The sequence below is a fragment of the Durio zibethinus genome, chromosome 16, assembly GCF_047325235.1.
Source record: "Durio zibethinus cultivar Kanyao isolate XHJ-2024 chromosome 16, ASM4732523v1, whole genome shotgun sequence".
NCBI lineage: Eukaryota > Viridiplantae > Streptophyta > Magnoliopsida > Malvales > Malvaceae > Durio > Durio zibethinus.
This window is the reverse complement of record NC_143177.1, coordinates 14,620,773-14,643,718: the sequence shown is the minus strand read 5'-3', so window position 1 is coordinate 14,643,718 and position 22,946 is coordinate 14,620,773. Positions and strand designations below refer to the sequence as shown.

Sequence of the window (22,946 nt, the reverse complement as noted above, 5' to 3'; positions counted from 1 at the left end):
AGGAACTTGAGAATTTCCTATTCGACATGGAACAATACTTCCGAGCTGTACACACAAGTTCAGAGGAAGACAAGGTGACAATGGCATCGATGTACCTCGTAGGGGATGCCAAGTTGTGGTGGCGCTCCAAGTTTGTCGATGACGAGTGCTCGATTAAGACCTGGACGGATCTGAAGCATGAACTGAAAAACCAATTTTTTTCGGAGAATGTGGATTATATGGCTCGAAAGAGACTTCGAGAGTTGGTGCAAACCGGAACAGTGCGAGAGTTCGTGAGGAACTTTTCTACCCTGATGCTGGATATTAGGGACATGTCCGAAAAGGACAAGTTATTCCATTTTATTGAGGGCCTCAAGCCGTGGGCGAGGACAGAGCTACAGAGGCAAAGAGTGCAAGATGTGATGACGACCATGGCTGCAGCGGAACGTCTTCATGATTTTAATGATGGTTCGTTAAAACGGAAGAACCCTCCACCAACTGGCAGTAGCTCTAATCTTGGGAGTGGGGGAAAGATAACTAGGTTGGACCGACCCTTCAATTGGGGATCAGACAGGAGGTCCTTTGGACGAGATAGCACCCAGCCTAGGACAAACAACGCAGGGATTTTCAAGCCTAGGCAACCGCTTGCTTGCTTTCTTTGCAAGGGGCCGCATCGAGTGGCTGAGTGCCCACACCGAGGAGCCCTTAATGCCTTAAGGACCTCATCCCAAGAGTCTGCAAAAGTGCCCGAGAGCGTTGAAGAAGCTGAAGAGGAGCCAGCCAGGATGGGCTCAATAAGGTTCCTCAGTGCCCTTCGCACCCAATTGAACACTATAAAGAAAGAGCAAAGCAGAGGCTTGATGTACGTGAACTTGACGATCAATGGGAAAGCCACCAAGGCCATGGTGGATACAGGTGCAACCGACACTTTCATCACACCAGAAGAAGCAAAAAGGTGTGGTCTTCAGATTAGTAAAGACTGTGGGCGAATGAAGGCGGTCAATTCGCCAGCCTTTGCAATCAGTGGAAGCTCGAAAAGTGTGACAACCCAATTGGGGCCATGGGAAGGGAAGGTAGACTTCACAGTCTCCCCCATGGATGACTTTGATGTCATTCTAGGATTGGACTTCATGACGTTGGCTCAGGTGATCCCTATCCCCGCTGCTAGCTGCTTGTTGTTTTTAGGAGAACACCCATGTGTGGTGCCAGCCAATATCTTGCCAAAGAGTGGGAAGAAAATGATTTCAGCTTTGCAATTCAAGAAAGGGGTAAAGAGAGGGGAACCCTCTTTTGTGGCCATGCCGATCTACAAAGAAGGGTCGAAAGTAGAACCAATACCCAATGGCGTGAAGAAAGTGTTAGAAGAATTCAGAGAGGTGATGCCAGAGATGTTGCCCAAGGTTCTACCCCCTCGACGAGCAGTGGACCACGAAATTGAGCTCCTCCCAGGGGCAAAACCCCCTGCTAGAGCTCCCTATCGCATGGCCCCGCCAGAGTTGGCCGAGCTGAGAAAACAGTTGGATGAGCTTCTACAAGTCGGGTTCATCCGACCATCAAAGGCTCCTTTCGGAGCGCCAGTGCTATTCCAGAAAAAGCATGATGGGAGCTTGCGCTTATGTGTCGACTACAGGGCTTTGAACAAAGTCACCGTAAGAAACAAATATCCTATCCCGCTCATAGCAGACTTGTTTGATCAATTGAGCGGGGCCAAGTACTTCTCCAAACTGGACCTGAGATCGGGATACCATCAGGTCAGAATCCTCGAGGGAGATGAGCCCAAGACCACCTGTGTAACACGGTATGGTGCATTTGAATTCCTTGTTATGCCTTTTGGACTAACCAATGCTCCTGCCACATTTTGTACATTGATGAATCAGGTGTTTCATGACTACCTAGACAAGTTTGTAGTCATTTATTTAGACGATATAGTGGTATATAGCTCCACGTTGGAAGAACATCAAGAACACCTGCGCCAGGTATTTCAAAGGTTACAGGACCACCAGTTATATGTAAAAAGGGAGAAGTGTGCATTCGCTCAGACCCAAATCCATTTTCTCGGTCACATTGTCGAACGTGGCCACATCCGAATGGACATGGAAAAAGTCAGGGCCATCAAAGAGTGGACGATACCGAAGAATGTTAGTGAGCTCCGCTCCTTTTTGGGACTAGCCAACTATTATAGAAGGTTTGTGGAAGGGTACTCTCGTAAGACCACGGCCCTCACGGAGCTACTGAAGAAGGAACATAAATGGTGTTGGACGAATGAGTGCCAAGAAGCCTTTGAGGGATTGAAGGATGCTATTATGAAGGATCCCATCTTAGCTCTCCCCGATATTGGAAAGCCTTTTGAAGTCCAGACGGATGCATCAGATTTTGCTATTGGAGGTGTGCTTTTACAACAACATCACTCGGTAGCATTCGAAAGTAGGAAGCTGAGTGAAGCTGAAAGGAAATACACAGCCCAGGAGAAAGAGCTCCTTGTGGTGGTTCATTGCTTGAGGACTTGGCGGCATTACTTGTTGGGTGCGCACTTTGTCGTGAAGACAGACAACACAGCCGTTAGCCACTTCCTCACCCAACCAAGACTCACGGCGAAACAAGCTAGGTGGCAGGAATTTTTAGCTGAGTTCGACTTTTATTTTGAGCATACCGCGGGAAAGACTAATCAAGTGGCGGATGCCTTGAGCAGGCGGCCAGAGTTAGCGGCCCTCAGAAGAATGGCCCCAATGGTGGCTAGCAGAGCCACTCAAGACATCCATAAGTTGATTGGAGATCATTTAGGGAAAGACCCGCAAGCCTGTGCCATTTTGAAGCTAGTGGAAGAAGGGAAATCCAAACATTTCTGGAAAGAAAATGGGGTCTTATGGACCAAGGGACCTCGAGTCTTTGTGCCAAGAGCAGGAGGTCTGAGACAGATGCTGATGAGGGAGTGTCATGACACCCCATGGGCGGGACATCCGGGCTGGCAGCGCACGTTGGCGTTATTGAAACAAGGATATTATTGGCCTCAAATGCGACAAGATGTGATGGAATATACGAAGACTTGCCTCATTTGCCAACAAGACAAAGTCGAGAAGAGGAAACCTGCAGGTATGCTTGAACCTTTATCAGTACCTACCAAACCGTGGGAAAGCATCTCCCTCGATTTCATCTCGAGCCTACCCAAGGTTGGCGATCTTGGAGCTATCTTGGTGGTGATTGATCGGTTCTCTAAGTATGCCACATTCATTCCTGCTCCCAAGTATTGTACAGCGGAGGACACAGCTCGACTATTGTTCAAACATGTGGTCAAGTATTGGGGCCTCCCCCAAAACATTGTCAGCGATAGAGATCCTAGATTCACGGGGTCCTTTTGGAGAGAACTTTTCAAGATTTTGGGGTCCCAACTCAACATCTCCTCGAGCTATCACCCTCAAACTGATGGCCAAACAGAGCGGTTCAATGGATTGTTAGAGGAATACTTGAGGCATTTTGTCCACGCCAACCAAAAGAACTGGCCCTCATTATTGGACGTCGCTCAACTCTGTTTTAATTCCAACAAAAGCTCTTCCACCAACAAGAGCCCATTTGAGGTGATCACCGGACAATTACCAAGGCTACCCCACACTTCCTTGGAACAATATGGAGGAAAGAATCCCAGAGCATTCAACCTCAGCAAGGAGTGGAAACAAAACATGGAGATCGCACAAGCCTACTTAGAGAAAGCGTCAAAACGGATGAAGAAATGGGCAGACAAGGGTCGTAGAGCTCAACAATTTCAAGTTGGGGATTTGGTTCTTGTTCGATTAGTCCCTGAACAAACCAGGTTCTTGAAGAAGAGAGATCGTAGATTGGTGCGCAAGTACGAAGGTCCAGTAAGGGTCCTTTCCAAAGTGGGGAATGCTTCCTACAAAATCGACCCTCCAAAGTGGATGAAGGTGCACCCAGTATTTCATGTGAGCAACTTGAAGCCATTCCATGCAGATCCTACAGATGCTGGTCGAAGAGAGCCAACCAGAGCCGCCATCACCATGAAATCACCCTCAGAGCGTCGAGTCCAAGAGATCTTAGCTGACAGGGAAACCAAGATATCTCGAAGACTAGTTCGGGAGTACTTAGTAAAGTGGGAGGGACTAGGCCTAGAAGAAACCAGCTGGGAGAGAGAGCATGACCTCTAGAGATTTCAAAGGAAGATCGAAGAATTTCAAGCCAGCAAGTCGACGAGGACGTCGATAGAATAGGTGGGGGAGGATGTCATGAGCCAACCTTGTATAAGGCCATGACCGGGACTTAGGTTGCCATGAGCCACCCATGTATAGGGCCATGGCCGGGTAGACCCCTTGTGTTAGGAAAAGTGTCCCCATTTCAAACATTGTAACGGTTACTGGTAGCATAGCTCTAAAATCTCTAAGGCTCTTTAGGGGGGGTGAGCCGGCAGGGTATTGTTGGGCTGTCTCACCGGGTGCTATGCGAGCTTAGGCCACCCACCATGGGCTGCCCCCCTGGCCCTGGTGATGGTGGGAGGTCCCGATGTATGATTCTCGATTTTAATGAAATTCGCCTCGATTGAATGCTCGATTGTTGCCTCTATGTGTTTCTTTTCTTTCTCGATGTGAATGTGCCTTGTTGTGTGTATGGATGAGATTGATATTGATATATTGTGCCTTATTGTGAATGCTTGAGACTAACCATGGTTTATGGTTATTTGTTCAGATCTCGATCTATTGAGGGCTGACTTGGGTGGAAGCGTCCATTCAAGTGCCATGCGGGCTAGTGCTTGTTGAGAGAAAGCTTAGTCCGTGACACACGGCTTGCGCATCCCGTCTCTATGGCCGACGTAGTGCCCGCCCCCCCACCCGCCCGCTCGTTCCATCGGTTGGGTTAGCCATACAGAGTTCATTCCCAGTCTAAAATTAGACCGAACTAAGGGTTCCGATAGCAGGATCGGCACCACGCAGAGTGGGACCCGATCGATCCTCGACTTACGCATCTCGCTCCTCTAGCCGGTTGAGTGTTTGCACGCTCGTTTCGTGTGCTGACTTAGGCATACGGAGTTCGTTCCCAGTCTAAGATCGGACCAGACCGAGGGTTGTGGCAGCACATACTGGGATCGGGCATGTGCTGGTGCCGTATTTTTCTTCGTAGGGGCACCATCGCCGGAGCATCGCCGGAGAACCTGACCTGCGGCATTAGGGTTCCGAAGATCGGGGGGGCCGGGGGGTGTGCGTGTGCGATGGTTGCTGGTACTTGGCCCTTATGTTGGGCCCCTATCCCTCATCAAACCTCGAGAACTCACACCCCCTTAAAGAGCATTTGAGATTTTACAAGTTTGCTGCCAGTAGCCATTAAAGTGTCTGAAATGGGGACACTTTTTTCAAATGGTCACAGAATCTTGTACACTTAAAGTTTTTAGCTGAATTTTTTTGTGCATGCCAAAAAAAAATACAAGGATCATGTCTACCAGGTTTGGGGCCAAAACTCCATCCAAAAAAATTTTACAAAATCCCGAACCGTAAAAAGTTTTAAAACTTCATGTGAAGGCTTAAGGGACTATTGTATGAATTTACAAGCCATAAAAATGGCATTGGCATGCAAAAATATGAAGATGTGCCTAAACCCACCTACCACCCTATCGATCCACGGCTTGCTTATCCTATCTCTCTGGCCGGCGTAGTGCCCGCCCGCTCGTTTCATCGGTTGGCTTAAGCATACAAAGTTCATTCCTAGTCTAAGATCAGACCAGACCGAAGGTTACGGTAGCAGGATCGACAGCACGTAGAGGGGGAACCGATCGATCCCCAGCTTGCGCATCCCGCCCCTCTGGCCGGCTGAGCGCCTGCACGCTCATTTCATGGGTTGACTTAGGCATACGGAGTTCAATCCCAGTCTAAGATGGACCAGAGCGAGGGTTGCGGCAGCACATGCTGGGCTCGGGCATGTGCTGGTGCCGCATTTTTCTTCACCGAGGCACCATCGCCGGGGCATCACCAGAGAACCTGACCGGCGGCATTGGGGTTCCGATGATCGGGGGGCCGGTAGGGTCTGCGCACATGATGTGTGATGGGTGCTGGTACTTGGCCCTTATATTGGCCCCCTATCCCTCATCAAACCTCGAGAACTCACACCCCTTAAAGAGCATTTGAGATTTTACAGGTTTGCTGCCAGTAGCCGTTAAAGTGTCTAAAATGGGGACACTTTTTTCAAATGGTCACAAAATCTTGTACACTTCGAGTTTTTAGCTAAATTTTTTTGTACATGCCAACAAAAATACAAGGATCACGTCTACCATATTTGGGGCCAAAACTCCTTTCGAAAAAATTTTAAAAAATCTCGAACCGCGTGAAAAGTAGAAAAGGAGTCGTCTTGCCATTAAACTTCACGTGAAGGCTTAAGGGACCATTTTATGAATTTACAAGCCATAAAAATGGCATTGGCACAAAGAAATATGAAGATGTGCCTAAACCCACCTACCACCCTACCGATCCACGGTTTACGCATCCCTTTTCTCTGGCCGGTGCAGTGCCTGCCCGCCCGTCGTTCTTCGGTTGGCTTAGGCATACGGAGTTCATTCCCCATCTAAGATCGGACCGGATCGAGGGTTCCGGTAGCAGGATTGGTAGCACACAGAGGGGGACCTGACCGATCCTCGGCTTACGCATCTCGCCCCTCTGGCCGACTGAGCGCCCGTACGCTCGTTTCGTGGGCTGGCTTAAGCATACAGAGTTCATTCCCAGTCTAAGATCAGACCAGACCGAGGGTTGTGGTAGCACATGCTAGGCTTGGGCATGTGCTAGTGCCGCATTTCTCTTTGCCGCGGCACCATCGTCAGAGTATCGCCGGAGAGCCTGACCGATGACATATGGGTTCCGACGATCGGGGGGCCGGGGGTGTGCGCACATGATGTGCGATAGGTGCTGGTACTTGGACCTTACATTGGCCCCCTATCCCTCATCAAACCCCAAGAACTCACACCCCCGTAAAGAGCATTTGAAATTTTACAGGTTTTCTGCCAGTAGCCATTAAAGTGTCTGAAATGGGGACACTTTCTTCAAATGGTCACAAAATCTTGTACACTTCGAGTTTTTACCTGAATTTTTTTGTGGAAGCCAAAAAAAATACAAGGATCGCGTCTAGTTTGTGGCCAAAACTCCTTCCGAAAAAATTTTAAAAAATCTCAAACCGTAAAAAGTTTTAAAAATCGTGAAAAATAGAAAATGAGTCGTCTTGCCATGAAACTTCACGTGAAGGCTTAAGGGACCATTGTTTGAATTTACAAGCCATAAAAATGGCATTGGCATGCAGAAATATGAAGATGTGCCTAAACCATCTACCACCCTATCGATCCACGGCTTGCGCATCCTGTCATTTTGGTCGACGTAGTGCCCGCCTACCCGCCCTTCGGCTCGTTTCGTCGGTTGGCTTAGGCATACAGAGTTCATTCCCAGTCTAAGATCGGACCAGACTGAGGGTTGCGGCTGCACATGCTAGGCTCGAGCATGTGTTGGTGCCACATTTTTCTTCGTAGGGGCACCATCGCCGGAGCATCGCCGGAGAACCTGACCTGCGGTATTGGGGTTCCGGAGATCGGGGGGGTGTGTGTGTGCGATGGTTGCTGGTACTTGGCCCTTATATTGGGCCCCTATCCCTCATCAAACCTCGAGAACTCACACCCCCTTAAAGAGCATTTGAGATTTTACGGGTTTGCTGCCAGTAGCCATTAAAGTGTCTGAAATGGGGACATTTTTTTCAAATGGTCACAAAATCTTGTATAGGTTTAGCTGAATTTTTTTATGCATGCCAACAAAAATACAAGCATTACGTCTACCAAGTTTGGGGCCAAAACTCCTTCCGAAAAAATTTTAAAAAATCCCGAACCGAAAAAATTTTCAAAAATAGTGAAAAATAGAAAACGAGTCGTCTTGCCAAGAAACTTCACGTGAAGGCTTAAGGGACCATTGTATGAATTTACAAGCCATAAAAATGGCATTGGCACGTAGAAATATGAAGATGTGCCTAAACCCACCTACCACCCTATCGATCCACAGCTTGCGCATCCCGTTTCTCTGGCCGACGTAGTGCCCGCCCGCCCGTTCGCCCGCTCGTTTTGTCGGTTGGCTTAGGCATACGGAGTTCATTCCCAGTCTAAGATCAGACAAGACCGAGGGTTGTGGTAGCAGGATCGGTAGCACGTAGAGGGGGACCCGATCAATCCCCAGGTTGCGCATCCCGCCCCTTTGGCCGGCTGAGCACCTGCACGCTCGTTTCGTGGGTTGACTTAGGCATATGGAGTTCATTCCCAATCTAAGATCACACCGGACCAAGGGTTGCAGCAGCACATGTTGGCCTCGGGCATGTGCTGGTGCCACATTTTTCTTCGTCGGGGCACCATCGTCGAAGCATCGTCGGAGAACCTGACCGATGGCATTGGGGTTCCGACGATCGGAGGGGCCGGGGGGGTGTGCGCACATGATGTGTGATGGGTGCTGGTACTTGGCCCTTATATTGGCCCCCTATCCTTCATCAAACCTTGAGAACTCACACCCCCTTAAAGAGCATTTGAGATTTTACAGGTTTGCTGCCAGTGGCCATTAAAGTGTCTTAAATGCGGACACTTTTTTCGAGTGGTCACAAAATCTTGAATTTTAGTTTTTAGCTGAATTTTTTAGTGCACATCAACAAAAATACAAGGATCACGTCTACCAAGTTTGGGGCCAAAACTCCTTCCAAAACAATTTAAAAAAATCCCGAACTGCAAAAAGATTCAAAAATCATGAAAAATAGAAAACGAGTTGTCTTGCCATGAAACTTCACGTGAAGGCTTAAGGGACCATTGTTTGAATTTACAAGCCATAAAAATGGCATTGGCACTCAGAAATATGAAGATGTGCCTAAACTCATCTACCATCCTATCGATCCACGGCTTGCGCATCCCGTCTTTCTGGCCGGCGTAGTGCCCTCCCGCTCGCCCGCTCATTTTGTCGATTGGCTTAGGCATACGGAGTTCATTCCCAGTCTAAGATCAGACCAGACCGAGGGTTGCACCAGCAGGATCTGCAGCACGCAGAGGGGGACCCGGTCGATCCCCGGCTTGCGTCTCCCGCCCCTTTGGCCGGCTGAGCGCCCGCACGCTCGTTTCGTGGGTTGACTTAGGCATACGGAGTTCATTCCCAGTCTAAGATCGGACTGGAACGAGGGTTACGGCAGCACATGCTGGGCTCGGGCATGTGCTGGTGCCGCATTTTTCTTCATCGGGGCACCATCGTCGGAGCATCGCCGGAGATCCTGATCGGTGACATTAGGGCTCCGAAGATCGGGGGGGCCGGGGGGTGTGCGCAAATGATGTGTGATAGGTACGGGTACTTGGCCCTTATATTGGCCCCCTATCCCTCATCAAACCTTGAGAACTCACACCCCCTTAAAGAGCATTTGAGATTTTACAGGTTTGCTGCCAGTAGCCATTAAAGTGTCTGAAATGGGGACACTTTTCTCAAGTGGTCAAAAAATCTTGTACACTTCGAGTTTTTAGCTGAATCATTTTGTGCATGCCAACAAAAATACAAGGATCATGTCTACCAAGTTTGGGGTGAAAACTCTTGAAAAAATTTTAAAAAATCCCGAACCGTAAAAAGTTTCAAAAATCATGAAAAATAGAAAACGAGTCGTCTTGCCATGAAACTTCATGTGAAGGCTTAAGGGACCATTGTATGAATTTACAAGAAATAAAAATGGCATTGGCACGCAGAAATATGAAGATGTGCCTAAACCTACCTACCACCCTATCGATCGACAGCTTGCACATCCCGTCTCTCTGACCAACATAGTGCCCGCCTGCCCACCCGCTCGTTTCATTGGTTGGCTTAGGCATACGAAGTTCATTCCCAGTCTAAGTTTAGACCGGACCGAGGGTTGCAACAGCACGCAGAGGGGGACCCGGCCGATCTCCAGCTTGCGCATCCAGCCCCTATGGATTGCTGAGCGCCCGCACGCTCGTTTCGTGGGTTGACTTAGGCATAGGAAGTTCATTCCCAGTCTAAGCATACGGAGTTCATTCCTAGTCTAGCATTGGACCGGACCGAGGGTTACCGCAGCACATGCTTGGCTCGGGCATGTGCTGGTGCCGCATTTTTCTTCGTCGGGGCACCATCGCTGGAGCATCGCCGAAGAATCTGATCGGCGACATTGGGGTTTCGACGATCGGGGGGGTCGGGGGGGTGTGCGCACATGATGTGCGATGGTTGCTGGCACTTGGCCCTTATATTGGCCCCCTATCCCTCATCAAACCTTGAGAACTCACACCCCTTTAAAGAGCATTTGAGATTTTACAGGTTTGCTGCCAGTAGCCATTAAAGTGTCTGAAATGGGGACATTTTTTTCAAATGGTTACAAAATCTTGTACACTTCGAGTGTTTAGCTGAATTTTTTTGTGCATGCCAAAAAAAATACAAGGATTACATCTACCAAGTTTGGTGCCAAAACTCCTTTCGAAAAAATTTTAAAAAATCCCGAACCTCAAAAAATTTCAAAAATCGTGAAAAATAGAAAATGAGTTGTTTTGCCATGAAACTTCACGTGAAGGCTTAGGGGACAATTGCATGAATTTACAAGCCATAAAAATGGCATTGGCATGCACAAATATGAAGATGTGCCTAAACCCACCTACCACCCTATCAATCCACGGCTTGCGCATCTCGTCTTTCTGGTCGACGTAGTGCCCGCCTGTCCGCTTGCCTGATCGTTTCATCGGTTGGCTTAGGCATGCGGAGTTCATTCCCAGTCTAAGATCGGACCAGACCAAGGGTTACGACACCAAGATCAGCAGCACGCAGAGAGAGACCCGGTCGATCCTCGACTTGCGCATCCCGCCCTTCTCGTCGGCTGAGCGCCTACACGCTCATTTCGTGGGTTGACTTAGGCATACAGAGTTTATTCCTAGTCTAAGCATACGGAGTTCATTCCCAGTCTAAGATCGGACCGGACCGAGGGTTGCGACAGCACATGCTAGGCTCGGGCATGTGCTGGTGCCGCATTTTTCTTTGCCCAAGCACGATCGCCAGAGCATCATCGGAGAACCTGACCAACGGCATTGGGGTTCCGACGATCGGGGGGGCCGGGGGGGTGTGCAAACATGATGTGCGATGAGTGCTGGTACTTAGCCCTTATATTGGCCCCCTATCCCTCATCAAACCTCGAGAACTCACACCCCCTTAAAGAGCATTTGAGATTTTACAGGTTTGCTGCCAGTACCCATTAAAGTGTCTGAAATGGGGACACTTTTTTCAATTGGTCAGAAAATCTTGTACACTTCGAGTTTTTAGCTGAATTTTTGTGTGCATGCGAACAAAAATACAAGGACCATGTCTACCATGTTTGGGGCCAAAACTCCTTTCGAAAAAATTTTAAAAAATCCCGAACCGCAAAAAGTTTTAAAAATCATGAAAAATAGAAAACGAGTCGTCCTGCCTTGAAACTTCATGTGAAGACTTAAGGGACCATTGTATGAATTTACAAACCATAAAAATGTCATTGGCATGCAGAAATATGAAGATGTGCCTAAACCCACCTACCATCCTATCGATCCTCGGCATGCGCATCCTGTCTTTTTGGCCGGCGTAGTGCCCGCCCGCCCGCTCGCTCGCCCGCTTGTTTCGTCGGTTGGCTTAGGCATACGGAGTTCATTCCCAGTCTAAGATTGGACCATATCGAGGGTTGTGGCAGCAGGATCGACAGCACGTAGAGGGGGACCCGGTCGATCCTTAGCTTACACATCCCGCTCTCTGGCCGGCAGAGTGCCCGCACGCTTGTTTTGTGGGTTGACTTAGGCATACGGAGTTCATTATGAGTCTAAGCATACGGAGTTCAATCCCTATCTAAGATCAGACCAGACCAAGGCTTACGGCAGCACATGCTGGAATCGGGCATGCGTCGACGTTGCATTTTTCCTCACCGGGGCACCATTGCCGGAGAACCTTACTGGTGGCATTGGGTTTCCGACGATCGGGGGGCTAAGGGGTGTGCACACATGATGTGCAATGGGTGCTGGTACTTGGCCCTTATATTGGCCCCCTATCCCTCATCAAACCTCGAGAACTCACACCCCCTTAAAGAGCATTTGAGATTTTACAGGTTTGCTGCCAGTAGCCATTAAAGTGTCTGAAATGGGGACACTTTTTTCTAATGGTCACAAAATCTTGTACACTTTGAGTTTTTAGCTAAATTTTTTTGTGCATACTAACAAAAATAAAAGGATCATGTCTACCAAGTTTGGGGCCAAAACGCCTTTCGAAAAAATTTAAAAAAATCTCGAACCATAAAAAACTTTCAAAAATCATGAAAAAGAGAAAACGAGTTGTCTTTCCATGAAACTTCACGTGAAGGCTTAAGGGACCATTGTATGAATTTACAAGCCATAAAAATGGCATTGGCAGGTAGAAATATGAAGATGTGCCTAAACCCACTTACCACCCTATCGATCCACGGCTTACGCATCCTATCTCTCTGGCTGACATAGTGCCCGCCCACCCACGTACTCATTTCGTCGGTTGGCTTAGGCATACGCAGTTCATTCCCAGTCTAAGATTGGACTAGACTGAGGTTTGCGGCAGCAGTATCAACAGCACACAGAGGGGGACCTGGCCGATCCCTGGCTTGCGCATCCCACCCCTTTGGCCGGCTAAGCGCCCGCACGCTCGTTTCGTGGGTTGACTTAAACATACAGAGTTCATTCCCAGTCTAAGATCGGATCAGACCAAGGGTTACGACAGCAGATCCTGGGCTCGGGCATGTGCTGGTGCCACATTTTTCTTCATCGGGGCACCATCGCCAGAGAACCTGACCGACGGCATTGGGGTTCCGACGATCGGGGGGGCCGGGGGGGTGTGCACATGATGTGCGATGGGTGCTGGTACTTGGCTCTTATATTGGCCCCCTATCCCTCATCAAACCTCAAGAACTCACACCCCCTTAAAGAGCATTTGAAATTTTACAGGTTTGCTGCCAGTAGCCATTAAGGTATCTGAAATGTGGACATTTTTTTCAAATGGTCACAAAATTTGTACACTTTGAGTTTTTAGCTGATTTTTTTTGTGCATGACAAAAAAAATACAAGGATCACGTCTACCAAGTTTGGGGCCAAAACTCCTTCCAAAAAAATTTAAAAAAATCCCGAACTGCAAAAAGTTTCAAAAATCGTGAAAAATATAAAACGAGTCGTCTCGCCATGAAACTTCACGTGAAGGCTTAAGGGACCATTGTATGAATTTACCAGCCATAAAAATGGCATTGGCTTGGAGAAATATGAAGATGTGACTAAACCCACCTACCACCCTATCGATCCACGACTTGCGCGTCCAGTCTCTCTACTCGACGTAGTGCCCGCCCGCCTGCCCGCCCGCTCGTTCTGTCATTTGGCTTAGGCATACGGAGTTCATTCCCAGTCTAAGATTAGACCGGACCGAGGGTTGCGGCAGCAGGATCGACAGCACGCACAAGGGGACCCGACCGACCCTGGGTTACGCATTCTGCCTCTTTGGCCGGCTGAGTGCCCGCACGCTTGTTTCGTGGGTTGACTTAGGCATACAGAGTTCATTCCTAGTCTAAGCATACAGAGTTCATTCCCAGTCTAAGATCGGAATGGACCGAGGGTTGTGGTAGCACATGCTGGGCTTGGGCATGTGCTGGTGCCGCATTTTTCTTCACCGGGGCACCATCACCGGAGCATCACTGGAGAACCTGACCGATGGCATTAGGGTTCCGACGATTGGGGGGCCGGGGGGGTGTGCGCACATGATGTGCGATGGGTGCTGGTACTTGGCCCTTATATTGGCCCCCTATCCCTCATCAAACCTTGAGAACTCACACCCCCTTAAAGAGCATTTGAGATTTTACAGGTTTGCTGCCAGTAGCCATTAAAGTGTCTGAAATGGGGACACTTTTTTCTAATGGTCACAAAATCTTGTACAGTCTGATTTTTTAGCTGGATTTTTTTATGCATGCCAACAAAAATACAAGGATCACGTCTACCAAGTTTGGAGCCAAAACTTCTTTCAAAAAAATTTTAAGAAATCCCGAACCAAAAAAAGTTTTAAAAATTGTGAAAAATAGAAAACGAGTCGTCTTGCCATGAAACTTCACGTGAAGGTTAAGGGACCATTATATGAATTTACAAGCCATAAAAATGGCATTGGCACATAGAAATATGAAGATGTGCCTAAACCCACCTACCACCCTATCGATCCACGGCCTGCACATCCCGTCGCTCTGGCCCTGCATATGGCCCGCCCGCCCGCCCGCTCGTTTCGTCGGTTGGCTTAGGCATACGAAGTTCATTCCCAGCTAAGATTGAACCGGACTGAGGGTTGTGGCAGCAAGATCGGCAGCACGCAGAGGGGGACTCGACCGATCCCCGGCTTGCACAGCCCGCCCCTCCGGTTGGCTGAGCACCCGCATGCTCGTTTCGTGGGTTGACTCAGACATACAAGTTCATTCCTAGTCTAAGCATACGGAGTTCATTCCCAGTCTAAGATCAGACCGGACTGAGGGTTACAGTAGCACATGCTGTGCTCGAGCAGGTGCTGGTGCCGCATTTTTCTTCGTCGAGGCACCATCGTCGGAGAACCTGACCAGCGGCATTAGGGTTCCGATGATCGGGGGGCCGGGGGGTGTGCGCACATGATGTGCGGTGGGTGCTGGTACTTAGCCCTTATATTGGCCCTCTATCCCTCATCAAACCTCGAGAACTCACACCCCCTTAAAGAGCATTTGAGATTTTACAGGTTTGCTGCCAGTAGCCATTAAAGTTTCTAAAATGGGGACACTTTTTTCAAATGGTCACAAAATCTTGTACACGTCGAGTTTTTAGCTGAATTTTTATGTGTATGCCAACAAAAATACAAGGATCACATCTACCAAGTTAGGGGGCAAAACTCCTTTCGAAAAACTTTTAAAAAATCTTAAACTGTAAAAAGTTTCAAAAATCGTAAAAAAATAAAAAATGAGTCATCTTGCCATGAAACTTCACGTGAAGGCTTAAGGGACCATTGCATGAGTTTACAAGCCATAAAAATGGCATTGGCACATAGAAATATGAAGATGTGCCTAAACCCACCTGCCACCTTATCGATCCACGGCTTGCGCATCCCGTCTCTCTAGACGATGTAGTGCCCGCCCGCCCGCCCGCTCGTTTCGTCAGTTGGCTTAGGCATATGGAGTTCATTCCCAGCTAAGATCAAATTAGATCAAGGGTTACGACAGCAGGATCGACAGCATGTAGAGGGGGACCCGACGATCCCCGATTTTTGTAGCCCGCCCCTCTGGCCGGCTGAGCGCCCGCACGCTCGTTTTGTGGGTTGACTCAGGCATACGAAGTTCATTCCCAGTCTAAGCATACGAAGTTCATTCCCAGTCTAAGATCGGCCCAGACCGAGGGTTACAGGAGCACAAGTTGGGCTTGAGCTTGTGCTGGTGCCGCATTTTTCTTCCCCGAGGCACCATCGTCGGAGCATCGTCGGAGAACCTGACCGATGGCATTGGGGTTCCGACGATTGGGCGGGCCGGGGGGTGTCCGCACATGATGTGCAATGGATGCTAGTACCTGGCCCTTATATTGGCCCCCTATCCCTCATCAAACCTCGAGAACTCACACCCCCTTAAAGTGCGTTTGAGATTTTACAGGTTTGCTACCAGTAGCATTCGAAAAAAGTGTCTGAAATGGGGACACTTTTTTCAAATAGTCACAAAATCTTGTACACTTCGAGTTTTTAGCTGAATTTTTTTATGCATGCCAAGAAAAATAAAAGGATCACGTCTACCAAGTTTGGGGCCAAAATTCCTTCTGAATAAATTTTAAAAAATCCCAAATCGAAAAAAATTTCAAAAATCGTGAAAAATAAAAAACGAGTCGTCTTGCCATGAAACTTCACGTGAAGGCTTAAGGGACCATTGTATGAATTTACAAGCCATAAAAATGGCATTGGCATGCAGAAATGTGAAGATGTGCATAAACCCACCTACCACCCTATCGATCCATGGCTTATGCGTCCCGTCTCTCTGGTCGATGTAGTGCCCACTCGCCCGCCCGCCCACTTGTTTCGTCAGTTGGCTTAGGCACACAGAGTTCATTCCCAGTCTAAGATCCGACCGGATTGAGGGTTGCAGTAGCAGAATCGACAGCGTATAGAGGGGGACCCAGTCGATCCTCGGCTTGTGCATCCCGCCCCTCTGGCCGGCTGAGCGCCTCACGCTTGTTTCGTGGGTTGACTTAGGCATACGGAGTTCATTCCCTGTCTAAGCATACGGAGTTCTTTCCCGATATAAAATTGGATCGGATCAAGGGTTGCGGCAGCACATGTTGGGCTTGGGCATGTGCTGGTGCCGCATTTTTCTTCGCCTGGGCACCATCACCGAAGCATCACCGGAGAACCTGATCGGCGGCATTGGGGTTCCGACGATCGGGAGGGTCGGGGGGTGTGCGCAAATGATGTGCAATGGGTGCTGGCACTTGGCCCTTATAATGGCCCCCTATCCCTCATCAAACCTCGAGAACTCACTTCCCCTTCAAGAGCATTTAAGATTTTACAGGTTTGCTGCTAGTAGCCACTAAAGTGTCTGAAATGGGGACACTATTTTCAAATGGTCACAAAATCTTGTACACTTCGAGTTTTTAACTGAATTTTTTTGTGCATGCCAACTAAAATACAAGGATCACGTCTATCAAGTTTGGGGTGAAAATTCCTTCCGAAAAAATTTTAAAAATTCTTGAACAGCAAAAAGTTTTGAAAATCGTGAAAAATAGAAAACGAGTCGTCTTGCCATGAAGCTTCACATGAAGGCTTAAGGGACCATTGTATGAATTTAGAAGCCATAAAAATGGCATTGGCACACAGAAATAAGAAGACGTACCTAAACCCACCTACCACCCTATCGATCCATTGCTTGTGCATCCCGTCTCTCTGGCTGATGTAGTGCCCCCCCGCCCGTCTGTTCGCTCGTTTCGTCGGTTGGATTAGGCATACAGAGTTTATTCCAAGTCTAAGATCAAACCGGACCGAAGGTTGCGGTAGCTGGATTAGCAACACACAGAGGGGGACCCGGTCGATCCCCGAGTTGTGCATCCCGCCCCTCTGGCAGGCTGAGCACCCGCACGCTCGTTTCATGGTTGACTTAGGCATATGGAGTTCATTACCAGTCTAAGCATACAGAGTTCATTGCTAGTCTAAGATTGAACCAGACCGAGGGTTGCTGCAGCACATACTGGGCTCGGGCATGTGCTGGTGCCACATTTTTCTTCGTCAGGGTACCATCGCCGGAGCATCGTCGGAGAACCTGACCGACGGCATTGGGGTTCCGATGATCGGGGGGCCTGGGAGGTGTGCGCACATGATGTGCAATGGGTGCTGGTACTTGGCCCTTATAATGGCCCCCTATCCCTCATGAAACATCGAGAACTCACACCCCCTTAAAGAGCATTTGAGATTGTACTGGTTTGCGGCCAGTAGCCACCAAAGTGTCTGAAATGGGAACACTTTTTTCAAATGGTCACAAATCCTTGTACACTTTGAGTTTTTAGCTAATTTTTTTATGCATGCCAACAAAAATACAAGGATCATGTCTACCAAGTTTAGGGCCAAAACCCTTGCAAAAAAATTTTAAAAAATCTCGAACTGCAAAAAGTTTCAAAAATCGTGAAAAATAGAAAATGAGTATCTTGCCATGAAACTTCACGTGAAGGCTTAAGGGACCATTGCATAAATTTACAAGCCATAAAAATGGCATTGGCACGTAAAAATATGAAGATGTGCCTAAACCCACCTACCACCCTATCGATCCACGGCTTGCGCATCCCATCTCTCTAGCCGAGGTAGTGCCCGCCCGTCCGCCCACTCATTTCATCAGTTGGCTTAAGCATACAGAGTTCATTCCTAGTCTAAGACTAGATCAGATTGAGGGTTGTGACAACTGGATCCGTAGCACGCAGAGGGGGACCCGACCGATCCCCGACTTACGCATCTCGCCCCTCTGGCCGGCTGAGCGCCCGCTCGCTCGTTTCACGGGTTGACTTAGGCATATAGATTTCATTCCCAGTCTAAGCATACAGAGTTCGTTCCCAGTCTAAGATCGGACCGGACCGAGGGTTACGATAGCACATGCTGGGCTCAGGCATGTGCTGGTGCCACATTTTTCTTCACCGGGGCACCATCGTCGGAGCATCGCCGGAGAATTTGACCGGCGGCATTGGGATTTCGGTGATCGGGGGGGCCGGGGGGTGTGCGCACATGATGTGTACTGGGTGCTGGTACTTGGCCCTTATACTGGCCCCTTATCCCTCATCAAACCTCGAGAACTCACACCCCCTTAAAGAGCATTTGAGATTTCACAGGTTTGCCGCCAGTAACCATTAAAGTGTATGAAATGGGGACACTTTTTTCAAATGGTCTCAAAATCTTGTACACTTCGAGTTTTTACCTGAATTGTTTTGTGCAAGCCAAAAAAAATACAAGGATCACGTCTACCAAGTTTGGGTCCAAAACTCCTTCTGAAAAAATTTTAAAAAATCCCAAACTGCAAAAAGTTTTCGAAAATCATGAAAAATAGAAAACGAGTCGTCTTGCCATGAAACTTCACATGAAGGCTTAAGGGACCATTGCATGAATTTACAAGCCATAAAAATGGCATTGGCACACAAAAATGTGAAGATGTGCCTAAACCCACCTACCACCCTATCGATCCACGGCTTGCGTATCCCTTTCTCTGGCCGGTGTAGTGCCCACCCGCCCGTCCGCCCGCTTGTTTTGTCGGTTGGCTTAGGCATACGGAGTTCATTCCCAGTCTAAGATTGAACCAGACTGAGGGTTGTGGCAGCAGGATTTGCAGCACACAGAGGGGGACCCGATCGAACCTCGGCTTGCACATCCCGCCCCTCGGCCGGCTGAGCACCCCGCACGCTCGTTCCGTGGGTTGACTTAGGCATATGGAGTTCATTCCCAGTCTAAGCATACGGAGTTCATTCCCAGTCTAAGATCAGACCAGACCGAGGGTTGCAGCAGCACATGCTGGGCTTGGGCATGTGCTGGTGCCGCATTTTTCTTCACCGGGGCACCATCATCGGAGCATCGCTGGAGAACCTGACCGACAGCATTGGGGTTTCGACGATCAGGGGGTGTGCACACATGATGTGCGATGGATGCTGGTACTTGGCCCTTATATTGGCCCCCTATCCCTCATCAAACCTTGAGAACTCACACCCCCTTAAAGAGTATTTGAGATTTTACAGGTTTGCTGCCAGTAGCAATTAAAGTGTCTGAAATGGGGACACTTTTTTCAAATGGTCACAAAATCTTGTACACTTTGAGTTTTTAGCTGAATGTTTTTTTGCAAGCCAACAAAAATACAAGGATCACGTCTACCAAGTTTGGGGCTAAAACTCCTTCCAAAAAAATTTTAAAAAATCCCGAACCGTAAAAAGTTTTGAAAATTATGAAAAATAGAAAACGAGTCGTCTTGCCATGAAACTTCACGTGAAGGCTTAAGGGAGCATTGTATGAATTTACAAGCCATAAAAATGGCATTGGTGCATAGAAATATGAAGATGTTCCTAAACGCACCTACCACCCTAACTATCCACGGCTTGCGCATCCCCTCTCTTTGGCCGACGTAGTGCCCGTCGGCTCGTCCGCCCTCTCATTTCGTTGTTTGGCTTACGCATACGGAGTTCATTCCCAGTCTAAGATTGGATCAGACCAAGGGTTACGGTAGCACACGGAGGGGGACCCAGCTGATCCCCGACTTGCACATCCCACCCCTCTGCCCGGCTGAGCCCCCGCTCGCTCGTTTCGTGGGTTGACTTAGGCATACGGAGTTCATTCCCAGTCAAAGCATACAGAGTTCTTTCCCAGTCTAAGATCAGACCGGACCGAGGGTTGCGGCAAAACATGCTGGGCTCGGGAATGTGCTGGTGCCGTATTTTTCTTCAACAGGGCACCACCATCGGAGCATCGCCGGAGAACCTGACCGACGGCATTGGGGTTTCGACGATCGGGGGGGGTGTGCACACATGATGTTCGATGGGTGCTGGTACTTGGCCCTTATATTGGCCCCTATCCCTCATCAAACCTCGAGAACTCACACCCCCTTAAAGAGTATTTGAGATTTTACAGGTTTGCTGCCAGTAGTAATTAAAGTGTCTGAAATGGGGACACTTTTTTCAAATGGTCACAAAATCTTGTACACTTTGAGTTTTTAGCTGAATTTTTTTGTGCATGCCAACAAAAATACAAGGATCACGTCTACCAAGTTTGGGGACAAAACTCCTTCCAAAAAAATTTTAAAAAATCCCGAACCGTAAAAAGTTTTGAAAAGCGTGACAAATAGAAAACGAGTCGTCTTGCCATGAAACTTCACGTGAAGGCTTAAGGGAGCATTGTATGAATTTACAAGCCATAAAAATGGCATTGGCATGTAGAAATATGAGGATGTTCCTAAACCCACCTATCACCCTAACTATCCACGACTTGCGCATCCCCTCTCTCTGGCCGACGTAGTACCCGTCGGCTTGCCCGCCCTCTCGTTTTGTCGGTTGGCTTCTGCATACGGAGTTCATTCCCAGTCTAAGATTGGATCAGACCAAGCGTTATGGCAGCACATAGAGGGGGACCCAGCTGATCCCCGGCTTGCACATCCCGCCCCTCTGGCCGGCTGAGCCCCCGCTCGCTCGTTTCGTGGGTTGACTTAGGCATACGGAGTTCATTCCCAGTCGAAGCATACAGAGTTCTTTCCCAGTCTAAGATCGGACCGGACCAAGGGCTGGGGCAGAACATGCTGGGCTCGGGCCTGTGCTGGTGCCGTATTTTTCTTCACCAGGGCACCACCATCGGAGCATCGCCGGAGAACCTGACCGACGGCATTGGGGTTTCGAACGATCGGGGGGGGTGTGCGCACATGATGTTCGATGGGTGCTGGTACTTGGCCCTTATATTGGCCCCCTATCCCTCATCAAACCTCGAGAACTCACACCCCCTTAAAGAGTATTTGAGATTTTACTGGTTTGCTGCCAGTAGCCATTAAAGTGTCTAAAATGGGGACACTTTTTTCAAATGGTCACAAAATCTTGTACACTTCGAGTTTTTAGCTGAATTTTTTTGTGCATGCCAACAAAAATACAAGGATAACGTCTACCAAGTTTGGGGTCAAAACTCCTTCCAAAAAAATTTTAAAAAATCTCGAACCGCAAAAAGTTTCAAAAATCATGAAAAATAGAAAACGAGTCGTCTTGCCATGAAACTTCATGTGAAGGCTTAAGGGAGCATTGTATGAATTTACAAGCCATAAAAATGGCATTAGCACGTTGAAATATGAAGATGTTCCTAAACCCACCTACCACCATATCTATCCACGGCTTGCGTATCCCCTCTCTCTGGTCGGCGTAGTGCCCGCCGGCCCGCCCGCCCGCTCGTTACGTCGGTTGGCTTAGGCATACGAAGTTCATTCCCAGTCTAAGATCAGACCAAACCAAGGGTTGCGGCAGCAGGATCGGCAGCACATAGAGGGGCACCCGGTCGATCCCCGGCTTGCGCATCCCACCCTTCTGGCCGGCTGAGTGCCCGCACGCTCGTTTTATGGGTTGACTTAGGCATACGGAGTTCATTCCCAGTCTAAGCATACGGAGTTGATTGTCAGTCTAAGATCGGATCGAAATGATGGTTGCGATAGAACATGCTAGGCTCGGGCATGTGCTGGTGCCGCATTTTTCTTCACCGGGGCACCATCGTCGGAGCATCGCCGGAGAACTTGACCGGCGGTATTGGGGTTCCAGCGATCGGGGGGGCCGGGGGGTGTGCGCACATGATGTGTGATGGGTGCTTGTACTTGGCCCTTATATTGGCCCCCTATCCCTTATGAAACCTCGAGAACTCATAGCCCCTTAAAGAGCATTTGAGATTTTGCAGGTTTGCTGCCTATAGCAATTAAAGTGTCTGAAATGTGGACACTTTTTTCAAATGGTCACAAAATCTTGTACACTTCGAGTTTTTAGCTAAATTTTTTTATGCATGCCAGCAAAAATAGAGGGATCATGTCTAACAAGTTTGGGGCCAAAACACCTTCCGAAAAAATTTTAAAAATTCCCGAACCGTAAAAAGTTTCAAAAATCATGAAAAATAGAAAACGAGTCGTCTTGCCATGAAACTTCACGTGAAGGCTTAAGGGACCATTGTATGAATTTACAAGCCATAAAAATAGCATTGGCATGCAGAAATATGAAGATGTGCCTAAACTCACCTACCACCCTATCGATCCATGACTTGCGCATCCTGTCTCTCTGGCCGGCATAGTGCTCGCCCGCCCGCTCGTTTCGTCCGTTGGCTTAGGCATACGGAGTTCTTTCCCAGTCTAAGATTAGACCAGACTGAGGGTTGCGGTAGTAGGATCGGCAGTATGCAGATAGGGACTCGATCGATCCCCGACTTACGCATTCCGCCCCTTTCGTTGGCTGAGCACCCGCACGCTCGTTTTGTGGGTTGACTTAGGCATACGAAGTTCATTCCCAGTCTAAGCAAACGGAGTTCATGCCCAGTCTAAGATCGGATTGGACCGAGGGTTGCAGCAGCACATGCTGGGCTCGGGCAAGTACTGGTTTCGCATTTTTCTTCGCCGGGGCACCATCGTCAGAGCATCATTGGAGAACCTAACCGACGGCATTGAGGTTTCGACGATCGGGGGGGTCGGAGGGGTGTGGGCACATGATGTGCGATGGGTGCTGGTACTTGGCCCTTATATTGGCCCCCTATCCCTCATCGAACCTCGAGAACTCACACCCCCCTTAAAGAGCATTTGATATTTTTCAGGTTTGCTGCCAGTAGCCATTAAAGTGTCTCCAATGGGGACACTTTTTTCATATGGTCACAAAATCTTGTACACTTCGAGTTTGTAGCTAAATTTTTTTGTGCATGCCAATAAAATACAAGGATCACGTCTTCCAAGTTTGGGGCCAAAACTCC

At 48.6% G+C, this 22,946-nt stretch overlaps 1 protein-coding gene across 1 annotated transcript; it reads left to right on the top strand.

Moving 5' to 3' along the window:
- The first annotated feature begins 1,460 nt into the window (after window positions 1-1,460).
- LOC149514329 (uncharacterized) lies at window positions 1,461-3,511 on the top strand. Its single transcript, XM_089744958.1, has 5 exons — window positions 1,461-1,628; window positions 2,289-2,537; window positions 2,793-3,002; window positions 3,195-3,325; window positions 3,412-3,511. The coding sequence occupies exons 1-5, from the start codon at window positions 1,461-1,463 to the stop codon at window positions 3,509-3,511; spliced, it is 858 nt and encodes a 285-aa protein (XP_089601084.1).
- The last annotated feature ends 19,435 nt before the right edge of the window (window positions 3,512-22,946 follow it).

Coding starts and splice junctions, on each gene's coding strand:
- LOC149514329 (XM_089744958.1), top strand. CDS start 1,461: ATGGCCCCGCCAGAGTTGGCCGAGCTGAGAAAACAGTTGGATGAGCTT. Junction 2,538..2,792: donor TGAAGACAGACAACACAGCC/GTTAGCCACTTC, acceptor GCCATTTTGAAG/CTAGTGGAAGAAGGGAAATC. Junction 3,003..3,194: donor GGCCTCAAATGCGACAAGAT/GTGATGGAATAT, acceptor CGGTTCTCTAAG/TATGCCACATTCATTCCTGC.